This window comes from Arabidopsis lyrata (genome assembly GCF_000004255.2).
Source record: "Arabidopsis lyrata subsp. lyrata unplaced genomic scaffold ARALYscaffold_2, whole genome shotgun sequence".
Classification (NCBI taxonomy): Eukaryota; Viridiplantae; Streptophyta; class Magnoliopsida; order Brassicales; family Brassicaceae; genus Arabidopsis; species Arabidopsis lyrata.
The window spans coordinates 644,444-667,591 of record NW_003302554.1 but is presented as its reverse complement, the minus strand read 5'-3'; the positions used below and the strand labels follow the sequence as shown (position 1 = coordinate 667,591).

Here is a 23,148-nt window from a genome sequence, read left to right as displayed (position 1 = left end):
ATCCATTTTCCAATACCTTTTTAGCACTTCGATGCTGCTCAGATAATTTTTGTTTGAATTAAAAATACCACTAAGTACTAACAAATTTTTGATCGACTCATGCAAACAGTATATGGTTGAAGATACTATTTTAAGACAAGAAGGTTTTGTTTTAGAAGCGAAACGTTACAACAAAATCGATGCTAATTTTCCAGTCATCGAATAACCAAAATCGCAATTTTCTCTAACGACACAAAAATCTTCCAACAAATTGATAGGTAAAAAAAAATCTAGATGACAGTTTCGTTTAGTCATCATTCACCGATGAACTGGCGCTTTTTAGCGGTGTTCATGTACGGTCTAATAACCCACTCGATCTCTGCTTCATTTTGTTCCACGGTTCCTAATTTCACCTGCAAAAAAATTTGCGTTACAAAGAAACAGCATTGTTACTAAGGAACTTGATTGATTCTTTATCAAACCATTATTTTACTCGAGGAAAACAGTTTTGATTCGGTTAAGCTGAATGCATACCTGGTAGAGCCGCAACTCAAATCGAGGACCAATTTCTTTAAGCTCAATCGATTTCGGACCTCCCTCTCCTTTATCATAGACATGATTCCTATATATTCCAACAAGATTTTCAAAGAAGAATCAACGGAGAAAACAAATAAAGTATAATCTGTCTGTTCAATTCATAAATGTGTCATTGCTTGGTGTTTGACGTGCTTCACCAAGAGGAACAGAATCAGACTACCAACTACCAACATAAGCTTTAGGGTTTTGGCTTTGAAAACTATAAACGATGTTACCAATAAAGTTTAGTAGAAAAATTTACCTGAATGAAATATAATCAGATTGATTAGCAAAAGTAACTATACGTCTTGCATCCAGTTTTGGAGCAGGGAAGATATGTTTTAAGATGTTTGCAACTCTTTGACCCATCTACGAAACAAAAGGAAATCAAATTTAAAATTATGTTTACATTAGAAATGAAAAAATCAGAACGATCAATCTATGAGACGCAATGAAACCAAATTGCAGTAAGAAAAAAGTGAATTGGTTCTACGAATATACCTGAGTAGTAAAGTTGTTAAAAATGAGATGAGGATATTGCTCAGGCATTTTTCCAATGGCTTTCTTGTCTGAGATATCATGTCTTGTTACCTAAACAGAGGGAACTTTGGATTTACTAAAAAGGCTAAACTAGGAGTTGAAAAGAAGAAAGTTTTGGAAAAAAAAAATCAGTTCTACAATGAGTTACTTACCACATTAAGTAATCCAAAGTATGCAGTTGGTCCAAATGGGAGATGAGAGATAATGAGACCATCAGGCACACCACGGTGCTCATGAACCAATATAACATCAGTAAAATCATGCGAACGGGCAGTTTCAATGATCTCAGAAATGACCTGCAAATAACAATGGGAAAACTTAGATATTACGATTTGAATGCAACATAGTTTACATGTTCCACTAACATAGAGAGGTATTGTGTTGTATATAAGTGTCAATACAACTCCAGCCCAAATGATGGTTTATATTAGTCAAGCTTCGATTTGAAATCTAGATTCTGCAGAATTGGACAGACTCAACTACTTTTTAAATTATGAAGCTTGATTTGATATGCAGTTCACTGATAGGACCGGTGTTGCACATAAGTTCAACACTGATCTGATTCAAGTATATGCACATGCAATAGTTATACCCAGGAAACAAAATGTTTTGAAGGGAGCTAATACCATTAGCAATCAATTTAACAACATCAATAAGAAACCACAAGCAGTGACCAAGTAAAACAAAACCAGGTTACAGAAAAAGAGGATTGGATATTTCCAAATGAGTTAAAGTACAGAAGCCAGAACAACACACATACCTGACCACCACGATTTATTCTCTGAGAGTTAGGAAACACAAACTTCAATTCCTGTTACAGAAATTACACAATCAAAGGATAAATCAAAGAAAAGGCACAAATCACTAGCCAAAAACAAACCCGGAAGAAAACAAGCCAGACAATAATGTCAGCATCTTCAACGACCGAAACTAAACTAAACAATACCTTTGTGAATCGGATGAGGGGAGCACTTGGATTCCTAGACGTTGTCAACAAAATCTTAGGATCTGCTTCCGTAGCATTTGCATATTCATCGTCGATATGACTCCGCGGAACTATTAACAACATGATTAGAAAGATAACCATTAGCTGATGCCACAAACCATTTATATCCCCATACCACAGGTTCAAACCATAGCTTTTGAATACAAAGATAAGAACGAATTCGTCTTCTTTCAATGAACCCCAAAATATATAAATGAATTCCCGAAAAATGCTTACACTAATTCAGTATCAATATAACAAAAACATAAGTTACACGACTGTGCTTCTAATGTAAATGCATACAATTACAATATATCAATTGATCAAACCAATCGGAAAAGTTTAGCTCCCGAATTCTTACCAGCTGTGTTTTGGTCTTCAAGATCAATTTCTTGTCGAAGCCTGGCCTCCTCGTTACGGAGCTCAGTAGGAATCGGCCTTCCTTCTGTTAAACCATAAAAACCCAAATCACAACAACGAAAAATAAACATCGAATCAATGATTGTTTCGACAGGTACGGAAAAAAAATCACTAGACCTTGAAGGGCTTCTCTTATCTTCCGCTTCTTCTCATAGACCAAACGCTCGTCACCTTCCAAGTTTTTCCTGTAGAGATACTCTTTTCTTAACCTTACGTTTCTGCGCAACATCGTGATTCGTCGTGAGTGATTCAGAGAGAGAGAGAGAGGCTAAGAGACGAACTTGTTTGGTAGTGGCGGATTAGGGTTTTAGGTAAGGGTTTCGAGAGAAAGCAGGAAGAAGAAGGCGACTGAAAGATAGCGAATATGTTGAGAAGTTATAAAAACGGCAAGGTGTTTGTCTTTGAATACGTGAAACGGAGGACAGCAAGCTATTTTGGGCCGTTTATTTATTATCTGAGCCTAAAGAAGCCCAAAGGAATAACAAAACTAGGAAAAACGGTAAAAAGGTGCCCTCACGCAGGATCGAACTACGGACCTTCAGTTTACAAGACTAACGCTCTACCACTGAGCTATAAGGGCATTTCTGTCATAAATACTACTGTAAATTTATTATTTTATTCTATAACTCTGTTAAACCAAAATTCAAAGGCAGATTCATGATTAACAACAAACTAAACTTTGAAATTGCTTATGAGACCCAAACAATCTAACCACATAATCAGAGGTGCACAATAACATGAAGATAAAAGGAGCTTCAATATTTTACATGTTTGATAAAAAGGCACAAAGTAAACAACAAGAGAATGAGAGAGATTTTAGAGTTCAATTTAAAGATGGAACTTTAAACATTCATTGATTATTCATATACATATGTACAAAGTCACCGGCTTCTTTTTGTCACCCCGGTTTAGCCATTAAGCCAGCCACATGATTCATACCAAGACCAATGCGGATTAAGGATCAAGTTTACCTGCGATTGCAACATCATCTTCATCATCACAGTCTGAGGCATATTCGTCTTCACTCATTTCATCATCACTAGACATTTCCTCAGTATCCGCCCTTGGCTTTGCGTATTTCTCGCAATACTCTGAAACCGCGCAAGAAGATAAGAAAATGTAAGGTTTGTGAATGAGTAAAAACAAGAATCTAAAGCAACTCAATATCCAACCTTTAACTCTCTGTTCATAGGTAGGACGATCACGCATCATCAATGCAGCTGCTTCTCCATTCAATGGATCTGACGGATTCGGATACAGAAGAAGTTGAGGAAGAAATGTCTCAAACACATTCACCAGGTCTGAATAACTAAATCCATATCACAATTAACATAACAAAAACTAACAAGAGTTAAAACTATCTTGTATATTGTTCATTTGTTATGATCATACCGAACATGGGGCTCCAGGTCTGGTTAATAACATCTAAACACACAGAACCCGACCTGCACAATCGCAAACAAAGAAGCATAACAAATAAGCACCACTCAAGATTTGGATAAGGAACATAATCACCGATTCCTAAACTCACATTTCATCGACATTCGGGTGGTATATTTTGGTAATGAAACCAACAGATGGAGATTTATAAGGATAAGCATCAGGAAGTTCAACTCTTATCTTCCACACACCTCCCTCATATATACCTGTCCATAGTCGAAACACCAAATGAACAAATTCTTTGTTACTAAAAATGATGCAAAACCTGATATAATTATCAGCAACAGTAGCAGAACCAAATCTTTAAATGACTTCATAATCAAAATTGATACTAAGAAAAAACACCAAATAATCTGATTTCCCTAAAATATAAACGATGCAAAACCCTATGATCATCATCATCAGTACCAGGAACCAATTCTCTATGATTTATAGTCAAAGAAGAATAGAGTTACTTACTGTCTTTAGGTCCGTTGAATTCAACATAGAACTCTTGCATGCCATCATTGATCATCTCCACCTTGTAGTCACTCATCATCCTAAACTCTCACATCAATCAGCAAAAATTTCGAATCAAATCACCAAACAAAATCCGAGCTCAAAATCAAGAATAAACCGATTCGATAATAAGAATTAAAAAAAAATACAGTTTCATCAAATCCATTTCTCTACGCTTGCTCGGCGAAGACATGGTTTCTCTCTTCTTCTTTTTTGCTGATTTTTTTTTTTTTCCGGGAATCGAGTGGAGAGAAAAGGAGAAAGTGAGAGAATCTTTAAATACTATTTTTATTACAGATATCGATGATGATGATGATGATGTGAGATGTTCCAAATTAGATAAATTTATTGCCGTGTTGACAAAAAATAAAGTTTTCAAATTCCAAGTTTCGACGGCAAAGTATTGGGAAAAAAAAAACTGTGGCTCGTAGATGTAGTAGTAACTCAAATTGAATAATTACGCATAAATATAGAATTCAAATTTTATGTACATGAAGCTATTTGCAAATCAAATAAAAACCATCAAAGTATTAAATCGAAATATTTGGGATCATGTAACTAATCTTTTTTTTTTTTGTTAAAGCATGTAACTAATCTTATCTGTAAACTGTTACTGTAAAAGAGAGTATTTTTTGTGTTGGTTAAAATAATGGAAATTTATGAGTGAAATAAAAACTTGTGAGTGACTTCATAAATCAACGATCGTAATTTAAATTGTTTTCAGAGAAAAATAAAATAAAACGATTAGGTTAGTTAATTAATAAAATAAATAAAACGGGTAAATAATTAATTAATAAATTTTAAAAAAATGGGTTTGCGTGATAGAGCCGTTATTACACAGTGGTCACAGAAATTTCATACAAGTGAAGAAACAAAAAATACACGTTCTGAATTCTGATAAAAGGAAGCCAGTGATTTCGAAAGGGTCGATTTTGTTTTGAAGAAAGAACGAGAAGAGATATAGAGAGATGGTAACAGAAACAGAGTTTAATTTTCCGGTGGTTCTGTAGTTACTTCCGCCGTCAAATCTCTCGTTTCTTCTCCTATGGTAAGTCGTATTCCCCATTTTTCCGACATGTTATATACTTTTGATTTTTCTCTACGCATGAACGATCAGTCCATAGCTCTGTTTTGTTTTGATGAAGAAAGATCATGTACGATTTTGCAGACTGTTAAGGAGGTATGTAGCAACTTGTTACAAAGCGTACTGTGCAAGAACTTCTATTAACTTATCAGAATTATCAGGTATATTTCAAACATTCTATACTAAAGATTGAATCTTTTTGCATACTCAAACAACTTTCATGTCCTGATCGTAATTTATAAAGCATTGGTCCATTACAACAACAACAACAACAAAAAAGTGTGTGTTTCTTTCAGTTACTTTTTTAATTCACTATCGATATTTTAGGAACTTAAGAGAATTGCTAAGTCCCTGCCAATCATTCAATATAGAGCTCATCACCACCAGATTAATCAAAACAAGTTTCCATAGGACATGAAAAGGAATTATCATTAAATATTATACTGAAACTTGTGTTTTCTTTAATTGTTTCTTGAAAGTTGTATGTGCTCTAGACTCTATCTAGTACATTGGCTATATTCAGATCTACGTCCTCACCATCTATATTTATTGCAGGAAGGAACCAAGAGGATAACAACGATTTAGTGGACTGTGCCTTTGCAGCTTCAACCCAAATTCTTTTTTTTTTTTTTTTTTTTTTTAAGTGGGTAAATATCATATAAAATGAAAAAGTTTGGAATTACATGTGCAATACCTAAGGTTTAGTTCCTTGGCAAAAATTAGGATAAAAAACAAGGAAGTAAACAAAGAAGAAACAGATCTTCAAAGTAGGAGCATTATATGAGCCATAGGCTCATAAGATTACGGAACTTTCGTCGGTGCCTCCGAGCATTTATAGAGTTGATGACTTCCCTATCGATGATCATGAAGGCCGCAGCAGGTGCAATGTGATTCGAATTGTGCAACATGTTATTCCTCTGCTTCCAGGTTGCGTAAACAACGGCTTGAGTAATCAGCTTCCTCAATGTAGAAGGAGCAGTAGGACTTGTCCTTCTGATCCAAGATAACAGCTCAGCCCAGTCCATAAAACGTAAGGAATGCAGCCTAAGTCTCGACTGAACTAAATTCCAAATAGCGGTGCTGAAATCGCAACGAAGCATTAAATGATCCCTTGTTTCTGTCTCAGCAGAACACAAGCAGCAAAGAGGCGAGACAGGCAGCCCCCATGCCTGCAGCCTCGCCCGTGTGGGCAGTCTATCAAGATGAGTGGTCCACATGTTGAAAGCGTTTCTAGGAATAGAGCCTTTAAACCAGATTGCAGCAGCCCACCCTTTCTTCTCTTCACGTTGTCTAATAACCTGCCAAGTCTTCGAGGAAGAGAAACTATTGCAATCCACATCATTCACATACCAGCCATAAACATCCTCAACGAGCGGACGCAGAGGCAGCGAGATAGTATTTAGGTGGTTATGGAGACTATGAACCTGAGAAGAGCGTGTCATAGGCAGGTCCCAAACATTTCCTTGAGCTGCCACAGAAACAGTAGCATCAAGAGGAATACGCAACCTTAACGGGCCTCCATCGCCAATGTGCTTTATTAAAGGACCGAAAAGGGTCCAATTGTCTCTCCAGAAGCTAGCAGAAAGCCCATTGCCAATGTCACACCGAAGAAACCGCTCTGCTAATGGTCTAAGCCGAAGAAGACACTTCCAATTCCAAGAATCATTAGCCTTTTCTTTTATGGTCCAGAAGGTAGAGATATTATCGCTTCCAGAAACCTTTAGATTGTGAAACCTGTGCCAGTCAACCCAAAGAGACCCTCCATTAGAGAATAACCGCCAAACAAGCTTAAGGCTGAGAGTTGTGTTCCACTGAGAGAACCGCCTAAGACCCAGACCTCCCTCTGACTTTGGCAAGCACACTGTTGCCCACGCCACCTTAGCCTTATGGTGGTTCTCAATACCTCCAGACCAAAGAAAACGGGAGCACAAGGATTCGATTGCTTTGATGCAGCCACTTGGAAGCTTGAAAGTAGTAATCCAGAAGACAACACAGCCAGTAATCACAGAGGATAATAATTGTAACCTGCCAGCGAAAGAGAGCGACCTCACTGCCCAACTAGTAAACTTCCCTTTTATCTTCTCCACAAGAGGGGAATACTCTGAAATTTTCAGTTTCCTACACATTAAAGGCAGCCCCAAGTAACGAATTGGCAGGCAAGCTTGTGTGAAACCATAATTTGCAATAGCCTGCGATTCAACCTCATTTACTCCAGCCAAGAATAATTCTGTTTTTTCTCTATTCATGTTCAGCCCTGACCAACCCGCAAAATCATCCAAAGTCTCATTAATTCCATGAAGGGAAGAGCTGCCGCCATCGAAAAATATCATCACATCATCCGCAAACATCAAATGAGAGATATTCAAGTTTGATGTTTTAGGATGATAGAAGATATAGCATGAGGAGTACCTAGATAAGAGAAGCTTCGAGAACACCTCCATAGCCAACACAAAGAGGTAAGGCGACAAAGGATCCCCTTGCCTTAGCCCCTTTGTACTCTTGAAATAACCACCAGAAGCACCATTCACAGAGATAGAGAAGATCGGGGTAGAGATACACTCAACAATCCACAAAACAAACCTCTCTGGCAGATGAATTCCTCTTAGAGTTTCAGCAATAAAATCCCATCTTACTAAATCAAACGCCTTTCGTAGGTCCACCTTTAACATGCCACTTGGATCCACATTATTTCTGTTGTAGCCATGAACAATCTCGGTCGCCAGCAGAACATTCTCAGACAATAGTCTCCAAGGGATAAATGCAGATTGGGAAGGAGAAATGATATCAGGCAGCAGGGCCTTTAGCCTATTAGCGAGAAGCTTTGAAACTACCTTGTAAAGAGTGTTAAGACAAGATATCGGCCTAAAATCTGAAGGAGAAGCAGCATTGCAGATCTTTGGAATCTAAACCAGGGTAGTAGCATTCCATTGCTTCAGCAGCTTTCCCGAGATGAAGAATTCCTTTATTGCAGCAAGGACCTCACCACCAACAATGTTCCAGAGACTGATGTAGAATTCTGCAGGGTAACCATCTGGACCGCTAGACTTATTTCTAGGCAATGTGAAAAAAGCCTGCTTTATCTCATCATCAGAGAAAGGAGCAATCAACGACCTCTGCTGGACCAGAGAGCACCTAAAATCCAGCAGCCTGGTAATATCTGCCTGAATGAATAAAAGAGGAGAGATAACTGGACAGAGCAGCGTTTCAAAAAAATCAACACAAATTTTTTGAATTCCCTGAGGAGTCTCTACCTTTACCCCATACTCATTCAAAAGATAGTGAATATGATTCAAGGAAATCCTGCTATTCACCATCCTATGAAAGTATCTAGAGTTGCAGTCTCCATCACCTAACCAAGTAATAGTTGACCTTTGCTTGTAAAAATGCTCCTCAGCTAAGGCCAGAACATGCCATACTCTTTCTGCTTCTACCACCATTCCAGCGTTTAGAGAAGTAGGGTCAGAGTAGAAGATGCCTTGCCTCTGAATAAGAATGTCATGCGCTTCTTGCACTCTTTTTTCGATACCTGAGTAGTTGTTTCTGCTAAACTCTCTGATAATCTTCTTTAGGGTAATCAGCTTATGAGAAATTCTGAACATATCCGATCCCACAAAGTTAAAAGAGAACCAGTGAAACCCAATGAGAAGGAGAAAGTCCTGATTTTGTAGGAGAAAAGTATAAAATTTGAAGGACTTTTTCTGCTTAGGAGCACCAATAGCAAGGTTTACAGTAGCACAAGCATGATCCGAGAAGTCCGGTTCACTGAAGAGACCAAAAGACAAAGGAAAACTCACAGCCCAGGCATCATTTACTAGTACTCTGTCTAGCTTCTTAGCAATGGGATCTGCCTCCCTCTTATTCCACCAAGTAAAAGAACATCCTCTGAAAGTAAGGTCCTGGAGAGCTGCACTAGCAAGACAGTCCCTGAAGTCCTTAGTAGCTTTGTTAACCCTGAAGCCATCCGATTTCGAGTGCTCATTTGGATTCAGTGTCTGGTTAAAATCGCCAAGAACTGTCCAAGCTTTGCCAGCCACAGCCTGCGACGTAGAAACACTGATCAACTCATCCCAAAGCAAACTCCTAACCTCTTCAATATTAGAGGCATACACAAAAGAAACCACCATTGGAAAACCTGCGTTAGGTAAAACCACTTCACAAGTAACCATTTGTAAGGATTTAGAGATAATGGAGACTTTAACACAGGGGTCCCAGAGGATCCATATCTTGCCTAGATCCGAGTACTCATAGTTGTCTTCAAAAAGCCAGCCAGGCATAAGGGAATTGATGAACTTATCTCTCTTTGGCGGCTGCACATGAGTTTCAATTAAATGGGCTTATTTCTTCGAAGCCACTTCTTAAATCCGGTACGATGAGATAGCTTATTAAAGCCTTGGACATTCCAACAAAAAATATCTACACACATTGAAGATATCAGATTTTGAGGCCATTGCCTCGTTCACCTCTGCGATGCTTTTTCGACACCACTTCTGTGATCGTCCTCTTGGTACCCACCATTGTCGCTAGAAAGCGTGTCTGAAGAATCTGGCTCAGCTTCAGAAGAGCACGCAGAAGCAGACGCGGAGGCAGCCTTTGAATTGCTAGACTCTCCAGCTAACTTCTTACCTGTTAGCTTTGACTCAGAAATAGCCAAGACTCCTGATTCTAACTGAGCAGTGATGACCTGAGGGGATACCGCTGGTTGAAAAACAGGAACAGCCTCTTGCACTGGCTTAACACGATAAACCATCTGTTTCTTTTTCTTCGCTCTAGGACACTTCTGCAGGGAGTGAGCAGTAGAATTACAACCCGTACATGAGACCGGAGCCAACTTGCAATGTTTCACACTGTGACCAATTTCCTTGCAATGCCCACACACGGGTGGCATCCAAGGGCTAGAGACCAGAACTCTCTTAATCTCCCCAGATTGGAACTTGACATTGACCGCCTCAGGCAGCGGCTTACGAGGATCAATGATGGTAAAAACTTTCGCAACCTCGAGGTTCGCCTTACTTGCTGTCAAAGGATGAAGACATTTAGGATCTCCTACTAGCCCCGCAATATGCTCCAGACCATCTTCATTGAAGAATTGCAGAGGAACATTCCTTAGCTCAAGCCAGATTGGAGCCGATGACAATTCTGGCTTAACAGGTACAAAACCAGGTACAAAACCATCTTCATTGAAGAATTTCACAATTTTCAACCCAAATTCTTCCGAATACGAGGTTTAAAAGCTTTCTCGATTAATATACAAAACTAGATTTTACAAGTATATATTTATTTATATATAATGGTTTTGGCAATCAAATGTTTTTCACTTCTGATTTACAGGTTTATAAGTCAGTTTTTTAACTATTCAAAACTATATTCTACATTTATAAAAAAATGTTTTCTGGCAATAAATATTTTTAGCTAAATTTTAAGGAAACTTGAGTTTTGAATTACAAAATTGTGAAAACAATCCGAACATATGGTATCCGGTTCAAATTTATTTGAGTTATTAGAAGTACCATAAGTACAATATGTTTTCACATAATAAAATTTAACACTTAGTTTCTCATTAATTTGGCAAAAAAATGTTTTCACTATTGATTTTCAGGTTTTATAGTTTTTATTATATAATTTAACATTTATACATTTATATACTTACAATATTTTGGTAAGAAAATGTTTTTAGCTAAATTTTAAGGAAACTTGAATGTTGAATTACAAAATTGTGAAAACAAACCGAACATATGATATCCGGTTCAAATTTATTTGAGTCATTAGAGGTACCATAAGTACAATATGTTTTCACACAATAAAATTTAACACTTAGTTAATAGTTACTCATTAATTTGGCAAAAAAAATGTTTTCACTATTGATTTTCAGGTTTTATAGTTTTTATTATATAATTTAACATTTATACATTTATATACTTACAATATTTTGGTAAGAAATTTTTGAGCTAAATTTTAAGGAAACATGAGTGTTGAATTACAAAACTGTGAAAACAAACCGAACATAATTGTACAATATTAATTTTTCACTATTGATTTTCAGGTTTTATAGTTTTAATTAGTTAAATTTACCCAGTTTGACTCAAAACTTAGCTAAAATAACTAGAATGACTCTCAATCCAAATGGATAACTAGACTAACCCAAATTTTATGTAAAAAGACTATTTAACCTTTCATTATGCCATTTCCTTTAAAAATAAAAACTAAATTCGTTTTTTTTTAATTAAAAATCAAATATGGCAGTTAATTTTAACAAGTCTGTTACATTAAAATAAAGTCTGCCGTATCCTAATTTTGCAGATATTTTTTTTAAATTGCCAAACATAATCTTGTAGTAATAAAATCTGACAAATCTGTCATGATAAAATAAAAATCTGTCATAACATGAAAAAATCTGTTATCATTAAATAGGTCATTCCAATAATTTATTTTTAATTCAAGAAATCTGCTATGAAACACCAGATTTTTGTAAATTAAACATAAATCTGGCATAACATAAAAAAAATCTGTCATAACGTTAAACATATCGGTTGTGACTATATGTCATTCTAGCAATTTCAATTTTTTTTAAACAAATCTGCTATAACATTCCAGATTTTTTGTTAAAATTAAAAAGTCTGTCATAACGTAAAACAAATCTGTATGCACTAAAAAGTCAAACTAGTAATTATTTTTTATTAACAAATCTGCTGTATTATGACAGTTCTTTTCCAAAAAAAATAAGTCTGACGCCACTAGAAACAAAAATCTGCTACATATTATAATAAAACTGTCAAAATTACGAAAGTCCGAGGCGTCATCATAAAATAAGTCTGGCAAAGGAAAAAAATCTGCTACAAATTAAATATCTGTCGTAACCATATTCAAATAAGTCTGTGGGAGAAAAAAAACTGCCACAGAAAATCTGTCGTAGACTATTAAATCTGTCGGAAAAAATAAATCTGTCACAACGACGCCCACAGACTTTTAACGGCAGATTTTTTTAAAAAAAAAATTTCACCCACGTTTCCAGAAAAATCAGAGGGTAATATTGACTTTATTTTTTTCCTAACAAAGAGACAAAGGGTATTTTGGTCCGGAAAATAACTAGATTAACTCATACATTTTATGAGTTATTTTAGTAATTAAACCTTATTTTTGGGTCAAACTAGTTTTTTTCCCTTTTAATTATACAAACTTAATTATACATTTCTATATTTTATATAATGTTTTTGGTAATAAAATATTTTGAGGTAAATTATAAAGAAACTTGTACGTTAAATTGCAAAATTATAAAAACATATGATATCAAATTCTGTCTTTTGAATCAGTAGAGGCAAACATAAGTACAATCTGTCTTCACAAATGTAAAATTTAGCACTTCGTTCCTGATTAATTTGGCATTTTTTCACTTCTGGTTTTCAAATATAAAGAAACGTTGTTGTAATTTTCGAATTGTAGAAAATTAAATTATACATTTATAATATATGTAAAAAATCTAGGATTTCCAAAGTAAATGGTATTAGAGATAAATGTTTTTCATAAATGTCTTTGATTAAAAAAAAAAGAAGAAAAATAGTAGAACGAAATAAGCCATTAAGCTTCACATTAAACTCAATGGAAGAAGGAAAACTGGTAATGTGTTTGGTTGGTCTCTTTAGACAGTTTGAGTATGATGAGTAAACAAAATTGACATACAAATTTTAAGGAAAATTGTACCTAATTTTAATAAGACAAGTTGTTAATCGCAGCTTACTTCTGGAGTGGTCGATATTTAGACAAAGCGTGGAGGCTTGAGCAAATAGATATCCCTTACCAACCCTTTACCCATTTCGCCTACCGCCTTCAACATCTCCATTGGATTACTTTCTTCTTCCTCTTCATCTCGTTCTCGTTTCTGCAATCAAACATTACATTTGTTATGATTTTTCCTTTCGTTTTTGTTTGAAGTAAAACACTAAGAAGATTTCTTACCTTTGAATTGTGTTTGTTCCATGTTAAACCAATTGCGTCACCTCCTATATGATCATACCACGGCTTCAACGTCCCAAACTCTTCCTGCAAACAACCGCATACGATAAGAATCGTGTGATAGCTTCCTTTCTTTTAACAAGAAATTGAATAAATATGAACGTTTATGTTCTGATTACAGCACTTGCCTGCAACCCACTCAACAAGCACTTGGTCGGCTCAAAGTCCACCATTAGCTTATTCTTAAGCTCTTCATGGCTTCTCTTCAAATCTCCAGGCGGCATAAATGGGTTAAACAATCTACTCGCTTTTCCCCGTGCTACATGCTTCCCTGTTCAATAATTGGGAGAGAAGTTTTAATGGTGGATGTTACGATATAAACAAAGAAACAGAGACAGAGAGAGCTATGTTTGGAACCTTGGTTAAGTTCAGATGGAAACAGAAGACGACGTGGATAAGGTAATTTGTCTCTGTGGAGAAGAATAACTGCGTCATAGTTGTGCAAGGGTGTCCTGAAAAGGCACTGCAACGTTGTATATGCATATAATATTAGTCGATATAATGTTCTCATAATAACCAGCTCAATACAATTGGTTTTCAATGCATCTCACTCACCTCCCATCGAACAGAATCGTTATGTTCTTGCAATACCAATTTGCTCAACACGTTTGCACTGCTTCGAGCATAAGCCACCAACCTTTTTTGTTCCTTTAACAGAGTTAATAAAAGAGAGTTCAGACATGAAGAAAAAAAACAGAGTGGCGGAAGATATGCATTTCAAAAGCGTATTCTAATTACTAACCAATAAATTTGGTGAAGTTGCTGTCCATGCCTCTGATGCCTTGTCGTAAGGAGCAGCCAAGAACATAGCTGAACTTATGTTTTGTCTGTCCTCTTCGTAGCCTTTTCTACTTGACATGAAATTATCCTAGAAAAAACCAGAAAAAATTTACAATGACATACAGTTCTAAAAATCTAGCCCAACACTAGACCCATTATTAAACTTGGGACTCACATTGATCTCTTTCTCGTCATTTCTACCAAAGTCATTGTTTATGTCAACAATCAACGGGTAGAACATCCAGTCATAGTCTGCTAGTAATCGCAAGAACCTGTTACACGGTCCAGCGGAAAAAGATGTGACGTTTTGATTGTTGGCAACAGTATTGCTTGGTTGTTTTCCGTCAAATCAAAAGTATGGTAGCGGGGAAAGATACCTTAAGAATCCATTAATTCGGGAGCAAGGAACACCAAGTGGGAGAGGTGTGAGGAAGACATGAGCAACCAAAAGTTCAATGGCCTCTTCTGCCAGGCAACCAGAAAAGAGATGTGCAGAAACCCATCTTTTTGCAAGCCTTAAGGTAGCAGACAAGGTCTTGGTTATGAAACTTCAAAGCAAACAAAAGTAAACACATGATTATATTGACTTTACCTGGCAACTGGTGCGTATATAGGAAATCGACCTTGCAAACCATTGATCATACTTGCATGTTGACTACGAATAAAAAGCATTTTATCGGTAGAGGAAACATGCTTCACCGGGTCCACTCCAACTGCAACTCAGTAGAAATCGAGGAAGTTAGCATCACATAGGCTTTCTATTCATAAATAGAGGATAGTGTGTACGAGAAGAAAACTCACTTTCTCTCTTCACCAAGCTCAGGCCTCTTTCATGCAATATTCTCAGGCGAAATGCGTAACCACCCATGAAAACATCGACATTATCCTCAGTAGCTGTGCATGGTATTCCCTTGACGTTCTGAAGGCTGTCAGTATTTTCGTTTGTAAGTACTCAGATAAAAACACTGTGACTTAATAGTTTGAAGTGTTACAAACAATAGCTTCACCCACCTCTCTGCAATTTTCAGGAGGAAGGCAGATTTTGTTTTCTCAACTGCCAAATCATCCATGGGCCAGTTACCAGAACCCTCTAGCTGAGATAGCAAAGGAATAATAATGACAGGAGTGTTAAGATAACTAATTAAGACAAAGTAACTATGTCAGTAACCATCTGGTGTATTGATCACACCTGAATCATGACCTCCATTGCTGGAATGCAGGATGGCAAAAGTTTTTGCAATCTTCGCGAATCGATTTTTTCGCAAGCCACTGGGTGAGGTTCAGGAGGGAATACGGATGTGAACCTTAGAGCTGCAAGTCACGAGGAAGATTAAAAATAAAAAACTACAGATACTGAAAAAATCAGTGCCAGTACACTCTTGTAGTTTCTAAATTTTAACAGCTAATTGCAAAGGAAATTACAGAAAAACAAACCTGAATCTAAAGGCTGGACGCTAGAGACTTTGAGAGGTATTCCTTCAATCTCACGCAAGCACTTCGATAAAACTTCATAGGCTTGAAGCAAATTTCCAGATAAAGATATTGGGTCTGAGACATAACAACCGTTGTTGCATTAGATTGAAACTATAAGCAGACAGCGCGCAATGCATTGAGAAAAAGAGGATTTTTTTATTATGTGTTTAGCAGTACCTTTGCCCCCATAGTCTAGAGAGAAATCAAGTTGATCCACTAATTGTACAATGTCATCGGATGACAGGGAAAGATGCCGCTTAAGGATATATTCAACAATTTGTTTCATGATAAGATGTTTGGTCCACTGCTGAGTCTCCCAAACTGAGAAAATGAATGAGGCAATATTCAGCTTGCATTAACTCAAAACTTCATAGTTAACTCTGCTACAAGCAATGTATTGATAACACACCTGTGCTTTCCGCTATTCTTCCATCTTTAAACCTCCTTAGATCAGACTTCTCGCCCCAAAACTTCCGGAATCTAAGTGCCTAGACCAATATATTACTCAGTACGACCCAATCAGACAGCAATGATTCAGAAATTTTGGATATACCTCTATCTTGTTTTCAGCATCTGGCCCAATATCAACTGTTCTATAAGCCTTTTCAGTGGAGCTGACAGATATGCCAATGAAAAGAGGTTCTCTGTCAAGAACTGACAAGCCCTGGTTCAATGGCAGTTAAGAGTATTAGAAAAGAGCCCACTTAGTTGCAACGAACAGTATGATTCATAATTGGAAAAAACTTACACTCTCTACATGCCAATCTTGATTGGTATTTCTCCAAACAACACGGATTGATTTTGCTCTGTCACCCAGTCCTTCTAGCAGCAGGCTATGCACTTTCTGCTCATAGAGTCTCCAACACTCCTTGTCCAAACAAAACCCTGACATAGACACTGCTGTTTTCCCTTTGAGCTGTAACCTAAGAGAACTTATATGTTAGGATAGCTAGCTGAAAAGGGAACAAACTAGCTCAGAAAAATACTAAAAAACTAAATTAAGACTATCAAATAATTCTAATATCCACCTATCTTAAAACCATGGAGGTGAGTATGAACATGTGAAAAAAAAATTCTTATCTAATCTTTTTAGTCTTGTACTTAGCACATGCACGAAAGGCTTGACAAAAGTAAGAAATAACCAGCCACTTCCACAACACTTTGACAAAAGTAAGAACATAACCAGCCACTTCCATCCTTAACAATACAATACATATCAATCAGGAGAAGTGAGAAGCGAAGCTTACCTTATGCAGTGGTCATACTTAACAGGATAGTCAATCTTAGTCATAAAAATCTCCTCGAATCCTCCATCTCTGAGTTTCTCCATACATTTAAGCATCAAAGAAGCCTCATCTTGGAGCTGTGCTGACCAACAAACAAATTCCATGAAAAGTCACAAACACAACCCCAGCCTTGATGAAATATCAGATAAACGAAAAAAATTGAGTGTAGAGTTTTCCTCCAGCTTAAGGTACCTCCTGGAATCCAACACTGGTCATCCGGAAAGCCAAATTCACAAATGTAGATGAATCACATATAACAACAGGGAACAACTCTCTGAACTGCATCTTCTCCTGAATTTTAAACGTTGATGATCAGTTAACAACAGTATGCAGAGAACAGGACAACTGTGTGCGCACATGAAAATTTCTTCGATATAATACTAAATTTTTCGTGTATGACAGTCAAGTTTTCTTATAGTGCTTGACTGTCATACAAGAAAAATCTAGTGCCTACATATGGTTTTTTCAACAGTATCAAGACTTCCATATGTAGTCTTTGGATTATCAGAAGATGCCTTATGTCTCATGTTTTATACTACAATAACAGTATACACCAGCAGACGAATCCAGTAGTTACCGGTGCACGTCATACTGATACGCAAACATAAAAATGAAACAGACAGAAAAGCAAGTAGTCAACACACCTCCTTCGAGACACGAATTTCACTCTGTGGCGGAAGATATAAACCCCTCTCCCATAATTTAGAAGTGGCTGCCAAACAGGATTGACAAATTTTGGTTATCCATATTGCAGAATCAAATACTTCAAATGCAACGAATAAACTAAAACTGTACTACCATACCTATGAAATCCAATGTCACTCTGAATATATCCAATGCGTTTAGTGCCTTGTTAATTTTGGCATGGGTTGCAAGGTATGAAAGTATCACAGAGATTAGAAATCCGTTCAGGCAATCATGGACGTATATCGAGCTCCTTTGTCTTGCCCATATCTGCACACAACCAGAGACGTTTAAGGACCCCAATATACACAGGTTAACAATACCTGTTAACTATCCATACCTTCAGTAAAATCAAAGCATCGCCTAACTCCTTCCACTCAGAGAAGGTTTTCTTGAGAAGCTCAGAATTTTCCTCCAGAAACATATCCTCCAATATGCTTGAGTTGTAAGTTGGTGTGGGCTCAGGGACACCATCTTTATCATCAAGACAAATCAGAATGTCAATACAATGATGCCTCAATATATTTATCCAAGTAGAGTTCAACATTCTTGAAATAAACCTCATTACCTGCAGTCACAGAACGGACGTTGTTTCTGCTCATACTCAACTTTGCAACACTAAACAGCGATGTTGCTGAAGGGATTATCCTTATGGAAAATCCAGGAAACTGATCAACTTTCTTAGCTGCAAACACACAGATTCTCGACGTAAATACTTTTCAATGTAAAAAATACTAATTCTCTTAGCAAAAAAACTAGAACACACCTGGAAAAACAACTAGGACTGGCTTTCTGGCTTCGTTCTGTAAGGTTGACCATACAACCTTCTCGATGGACGATGACGACAACAAATGCTTTTCAATAACACAAAGATAAAGACATCTTTTGGCATGGTATCTATGATTCATGTAATCCTTCTCATAAAAACATTCCTGCAAGAACCTTTCTATAGTTACACATATTCGAAACCAACCCGTAACATTCGATTTAAAACTTAGGAAATGAGCAATAAACACTGACCTTAGGCAAGTGAACAAGAAGATCAACACAAGTATCCGGCTTCGCCATGCCACAAATGGAGTAACTTCCACAGAGACTGAAACCATTTGGCTTCTTAAAACTGAAGTCCACTTTATCCGCCCCAATATCCTTAACAAAATTAGGAGCTAACTCCGAGGTAACCTAAGACAAAAACAGTTATTCAATTGTTGAAAAAGCTCAAACTTTTCAATTTCCATAGAACATTTAACATTATATAGATGCACACAAAACTACCTTAAAATCTTCAGGGATTCCATCAATAGCTTCTTTAATCGACGAAACGGCATCACCGACAAGCTTGCTGAGAGAATCGTAATCTAAGCGAACGTCTTTTAACAAGTCGTTAACTTTCAGAGTACGAGAGTCTGTCTTAGTATCTGCCTCCATGGTTACTGGTACTGGATTCTCGAGGACTAGGGTTTAAGAAGAAGAAGAAGAAGAGCAAAGCAATTTTTATACGTTGAAAGAAAGGGTTCGTCTCAAATTGCACAAAGACCTATGTGGGCACAAAGACTTACGTTTAGATTATCTTCTTCTTCTCCTTCTGAGAAAATCGACGGCGGAGCTTTGTTTGCGGCGGCGCGAGGAAGACGAAGAAACCAGGGTTGGGTTTTAAGTTTAAAAGTTAAAACCTTGTCTGAATTTTTTAAAATTATTTGTTTTTTTTTTTTCTTTTCAGTTTTTGCTCTTTTTCATTGATACGCTGTCGTGTAAGGGTTATATCATACGTTGAATAAGACTATATTTCATCGGGCCATCGTGAGTTTGTTAAAGCCCAAATAGTGATGAAGTTCAAGAATATGGCCCACAAAGTTTCCAAATAAACAGAACTTTTTCAAAGCAAAAAGGCAAAGGACTAAGCTAGATTCAATGTTCTTTCATATGAATCTGCTTGGTTTCAAGCCCAAAGGCAACATAATACAAAATATTGGTCTAAAATCCCCAAATTTTTTGAGCCCATCGGATACTAAAATAGGCTCTCAATTTTTATTTATAAATAAGTCCCCAATTTTTTGAATATTTAAAAATGTTCTCTCACTGTTTTAAAACTATCTAAAAATCCAAAAGACTTTCTTTTTTTTGGCTTGGACCATCTATATTTTAGAGTCAGCCCTGCTCGAGCACAATGGATATGCACTGTTTATCCTCTAACTTGTATAATGTACAATAACAACATTCATGTCGACACTAATGCTCAATATTGATTCGCCAATTTGACGGTTCGTTATTTATTTATAAAGTACTTGCCAGGTTGACAAAAAAAAAAGACTACACTATCTTTTGAAGCTAGTTTGTCTTTGTGGAGGAAGTTGGTAAGATACCCCGCAAATTAAATAGGAAAAGAAAAACATAAGAGATTAGCTAAACAAATCAATAAGCAAAACAATATTACTAAGCTCCGTCACACATTTTGAAAGAACATTTGTTTTACATTTTCGTATTCATATTTTTGTACAAATTATTTTTTAATAGGCTACGAAGAATTAAGCAGGTAGCATTTTGACTACTTTTCCAAAAGTGCTCTAACTCTTATTCATTAATTTAATAAAATATGCATTAAGTCATAATAAATCAAATCATCTTTCGAAATGCCAACTCCTTATTGGTTGGGAAATTAATCATTATTTTTATTAAGTAAATATCAAAAAAAGGCACTTTTAAGAAGGTAGACTTGTATATGATTCATTTAACTAAGAAAATAGTTTTGTTTTGTTCTTCAATAGCAAGAATAAATTCGCTTTTACCTTGGCTATTTATTTGATGTTTGTTTAACAATTGATAGCCTAACCAAGTATATAAAACCAACTAATAGTGATTATTGGTTAAGAATTCATAATAAAGATATTTGTTTTAAGTAATTTGTACCAATACGGCTATCATGTCATAACTCAGTTTCAAATTTGGTAATGTACGTGTGAGTTATAAATATATAATGTTATTATAAATAAACACTAGAATTTAACCCGTGGTACACCACGGGGCAAATGTTTTATTCATATATATAATAAATATTAAATTTTATGGTTTTTAATTTAGTATTAAAGTTATATAATTTTATATTAATGTTGTAACTAAAAAAAATTAGTGATGATAAAATAATAAAGTATAGATATAACCCATGTTATATTAATCGAAACCCGTCCCGCTATATAACTCGTCTCATGATATTTTAATTAATAATGTTTTATAAATTTAAAATATATCAATAATAATATTTCAAAAATAATAATTGTTTTTTGACTTTAATGTGATGACATTCTTTGTAAATTCTTACTTTACTAACACAAAAGTACTTTAAAAAAGGTACTTCAAATTTTTTAGTATATATAAATTTATTGTTTTGGGTAAAAAATATTATAAATAAATATTTAGTTTAATCATAACTTGGGATTGATATACTTGTGTTTTTGACTAACTGTTTTTTCTTTTAATATAGCCTATATTTGGGCATTTTTGTTAACATTATTTGAATTAGCAATATCAACGTAATACATGTACAATTTATTCTTACCAGAAAAAGAACAAAATTTAATAAAAATCAGAAAAGAAAGTTTTAGGGAGTGATAATTATTTTGTACAATTGCAAATTGGAAAAAAGTATATAGAAAAACAAAATTAGAACGCCGGAATAAAAAAATCAGAAAAGAAAGTTTTAGGGAGTGATAATTATTTTGTACAATTGCAAATTAGAAAAAAGTATATAGAAAAACAAAATTAGAACGCCGGAATTAAAAAATCAGAAAAGAAAGTTTTAGGGAGTGTTTTTTTTTTTTTTAAATTGTGATGGATGGCTTCTACATATGAACTACTACTATAAGAGGAAGATCATACTCTCCAAAAAGTGATTCAAAATAAAATAAAATCAATTTCGATCTTCTCAAGAAGAGTGATATTGTATTGAACAAACATGATTGGCAAAAAACATAATCAAACATATGAAAAAATAAAAAATAAAACATAAAACTAAAACAAATTTTTTTTTTAATGAAGAATTAGGAAAAATTTAAATGATTTTTGTAATTTTTTTCTTTTAGTTTCCTAAATTTTAGTAACAAAATCGATTAATATTTAGATTTGAGAAATTTTTTGTTAAAACATTAAATGCCAATGGCATTGTATTGTAAATAAGTTCCAAGTCCAGGATTTATTTGTTAAAAGTGATTCAAAAATGTATATATAGATTTGTTAAACACACACTCAATTTAATATGTGCTCCTTCTAACTGAAGACTCTCCAAGTGGAACAAATGAGCGTAAATAAAATTTGCAGTAAAGAACGACCAAATCCTCTTGAGGTCACAATTCAGAGAAAGTTGTGTTTTGGAACTAATTTGCCACATAAGGCATCTCTCCTTTTTATATAAATATAGCCTTTTTTTATGTAGGTATGCCTTAATCATTTGTATTCATATACATTTACATATGCATGCATGTATATGTATAAGTTCGATCCACATCACAAGTTATCCAAAAAGAAAAGCTATATTTTATAAATTATATTTTATGCAAAAACACAAAATATTATCGGTTTTTTTATTAATTCATTTTTTATTGGGCTTTTATTTTACCATATTTCATGAGCTTTAAACTTTTAAGTTAATAAAATATTTAATTAAGTGGGTTTATAAATGATTTTTTAGTAAAATTTTGGTTTAGAAAAAAAAAAATAAACGAAAACAAAAAATTTTGCTTTTTACTTTTTGTATAAATGTTAAAATATATTCACCAAAAGAAGACGTTTGTACAAATAAAAAAATTTAGTTGATTTTACTGTTATTTTCTCTTACGTTTGTTTGGATTCCATTGTAGTTAAGTTACGTGAGTTTAGCTACAAAATAGAAGACTTTGTTTTAAAAAATAGATTTGAAAGAAAATAATTTTATGGATTCAAAAACTGTTTTATCAAGTTCTAGTATGTTTTTGTTTTTATTACTATTATTTGTAATTTTGCAAAAAAAAATATAAAAAGCACAGCTTTTTTTATTTGCGTAGGACTTTAAATCCGACCATGACTTTCGTGGAATACAGCGAGTGGCATCTGTTGTGGTTGAAAGCGTCATATTCTTGCAGATGCCAGACCACCACACTTCTCGCTATCCACTACGTTGGACGTTTGTTTCTCCGAGTCCCTCTAGAGTTTGGTCACCTGGAGGTGACCATCGGGTGGAATGATTTGATCATCACCGCGGAGTCGTGTTCGAGTTTGAGAGTCTTCCAAAGTACGGGATCCTTCAATTCCGCGAGTAGGAAGTATATTGGATTTAGATTTTTGAATTAGAACTGAGGTTTTCAAATATTTTTTTAAGAATGTGAAGGAAGCAAAACTGAGTTTTTTGGTATCGGATTTGAGAAATG

At 35.3% G+C, this 23,148-nt stretch overlaps 5 protein-coding genes and 1 non-coding gene across 8 annotated transcripts; all 6 read right to left on the bottom strand.

Annotated features, from left to right (window-relative positions):
• Positions 1 to 94: 94 nt before the first annotated feature.
• Positions 95 to 3,044, bottom strand: LOC9322451 (U3 small nucleolar ribonucleoprotein protein IMP4). Its single transcript, XM_002886339.2, has 9 exons — positions 2,618 to 3,044; positions 2,442 to 2,525; positions 2,042 to 2,151; positions 1,856 to 1,906; positions 1,248 to 1,391; positions 1,057 to 1,146; positions 818 to 924; positions 514 to 601; positions 95 to 392 (listed from the first exon to the last, which is right to left on the bottom strand). Exons 1-9 carry the CDS (start codon positions 2,727 to 2,729, stop codon positions 294 to 296), a joined length of 885 nt encoding a protein of 294 aa, XP_002886385.1. The 5' UTR covers positions 2,730 to 3,044; the 3' UTR covers positions 95 to 293.
• TRNAT-UGU lies at positions 3,009 to 3,080 on the bottom strand. The gene has a single exon. It is a non-coding gene; the product is annotated as a tRNA-Thr (tRNA).
• A 136-nt stretch (positions 3,081 to 3,216) lies between these two features.
• Positions 3,217 to 4,703, bottom strand: LOC9322450 (ubiquitin-conjugating enzyme E2 5). 2 transcript variants are annotated; one of them, XM_002886338.2, is made up of 6 exons: positions 4,588 to 4,703; positions 4,400 to 4,479; positions 4,032 to 4,146; positions 3,893 to 3,945; positions 3,673 to 3,801; positions 3,217 to 3,591 (listed from the first exon to the last, which is right to left on the bottom strand). In XM_002886338.2, exons 1-6 carry the CDS (start codon positions 4,629 to 4,631, stop codon positions 3,455 to 3,457), a joined length of 558 nt encoding a protein of 185 aa, XP_002886384.1. In that variant the 5' UTR covers positions 4,632 to 4,703; the 3' UTR covers positions 3,217 to 3,454. The 2 variants fall into 2 exon arrangements, with proteins under 2 accessions (XP_002886384.1, XP_020891288.1); XM_021035629.1 differs by having other exon boundaries at positions 3,673 to 3,741.
• A 1,468-nt stretch (positions 4,704 to 6,171) lies between these two features.
• On the bottom strand, positions 6,172 to 7,912 carry LOC110230677 (putative ribonuclease H protein At1g65750). The gene has a single exon (XM_021034182.1). The coding sequence runs from the start codon at positions 7,868 to 7,870 to the stop codon at positions 6,299 to 6,301; it is 1,572 nt and encodes a 523-aa protein (XP_020889841.1). The 5' UTR covers positions 7,871 to 7,912; the 3' UTR covers positions 6,172 to 6,298.
• Positions 7,913 to 9,978: 2,066 nt separating this feature from the next.
• LOC110230845 lies at positions 9,979 to 11,525 on the bottom strand. Its single transcript, XM_021035031.1, has 2 exons — positions 11,519 to 11,525; positions 9,979 to 10,694 (listed from the first exon to the last, which is right to left on the bottom strand). Exons 1-2 carry the CDS (start codon positions 11,523 to 11,525, stop codon positions 9,979 to 9,981), a joined length of 723 nt encoding a protein of 240 aa, XP_020890690.1.
• Positions 11,526 to 13,074: 1,549 nt separating this feature from the next.
• LOC9324000 (nucleolar protein 6) lies at positions 13,075 to 19,421 on the bottom strand. Of its 2 annotated transcripts, none has more exons than XM_021035856.1 (27): positions 19,312 to 19,421; positions 19,028 to 19,206; positions 18,773 to 18,934; positions 18,519 to 18,684; positions 18,321 to 18,437; positions 18,093 to 18,226; positions 17,872 to 18,022; positions 17,713 to 17,780; positions 17,261 to 17,359; positions 17,030 to 17,145; positions 16,531 to 16,705; positions 16,336 to 16,446; positions 16,192 to 16,270; positions 15,960 to 16,103; positions 15,744 to 15,857; positions 15,499 to 15,620; positions 15,321 to 15,403; positions 15,111 to 15,235; positions 14,902 to 15,022; positions 14,687 to 14,824; positions 14,485 to 14,581; positions 14,272 to 14,397; positions 14,085 to 14,177; positions 13,887 to 13,992; positions 13,658 to 13,800; positions 13,473 to 13,556; positions 13,075 to 13,395 (listed from the first exon to the last, which is right to left on the bottom strand). In XM_021035856.1, the coding sequence occupies exons 2-27, from the start codon at positions 19,178 to 19,180 to the stop codon at positions 13,273 to 13,275; spliced, it is 3,150 nt and encodes a 1,049-aa protein (XP_020891515.1). In that variant the 5' UTR covers positions 19,181 to 19,206; positions 19,312 to 19,421; the 3' UTR covers positions 13,075 to 13,272. The 2 variants fall into 2 exon arrangements, with proteins under 2 accessions (XP_020891515.1, XP_020891516.1); XM_021035857.1 differs by having other exon boundaries at positions 19,028 to 19,191; positions 19,312 to 19,413.
• Between the last annotated feature and the right edge of the window lie 3,727 nt (positions 19,422 to 23,148).

Coding starts and splice junctions, on each gene's coding strand:
- LOC9324000 (XM_021035856.1), bottom strand. CDS start 19,180: ATGGAGGCAGATACTAAGACAGACTCTCGTACTCTGAAAGTTAACGAC. Junction 15,404..15,498: donor CAATGGAGGTCATGATTCAG/GTGTGATCAATA, acceptor TTGCTATCTCAG/CTAGAGGGTTCTGGTAACTG. Junction 14,398..14,484: donor ATGACGAGAAAGAGATCAAT/GTGAGTCCCAAG, acceptor GGTTTTTTCTAG/GATAATTTCATGTCAAGTAG.
- LOC110230677 (XM_021034182.1), bottom strand. CDS start 7,870: ATGTTTGCGGATGATGTGATGATATTTTTCGATGGCGGCAGCTCTTCC.
- LOC9322450 (XM_002886338.2), bottom strand. CDS start 4,631: ATGTCTTCGCCGAGCAAGCGTAGAGAAATGGATTTGATGAAACT. Junction 3,946..4,031: donor CACCCGAATGTCGATGAAAT/GTGAGTTTAGGA, acceptor GCGATTGTGCAG/GTCGGGTTCTGTGTGTTTAG. Junction 3,802..3,892: donor GACCTGGAGCCCCATGTTCG/GTATGATCATAA, acceptor TTAGTTATTCAG/ACCTGGTGAATGTGTTTGAG.
- LOC9322451 (XM_002886339.2), bottom strand. CDS start 2,729: ATGTTGCGCAGAAACGTAAGGTTAAGAAAAGAGTATCTCTACAGGAAA. Junction 925..1,056: donor TTAACAACTTTACTACTCAG/GTATATTCGTAG, acceptor TTTGTTTCGTAG/ATGGGTCAAAGAGTTGCAAA. Junction 602..817: donor TCTGATTATATTTCATTCAG/GTAAATTTTTCT, acceptor TGGAATATATAG/GAATCATGTCTATGATAAAG.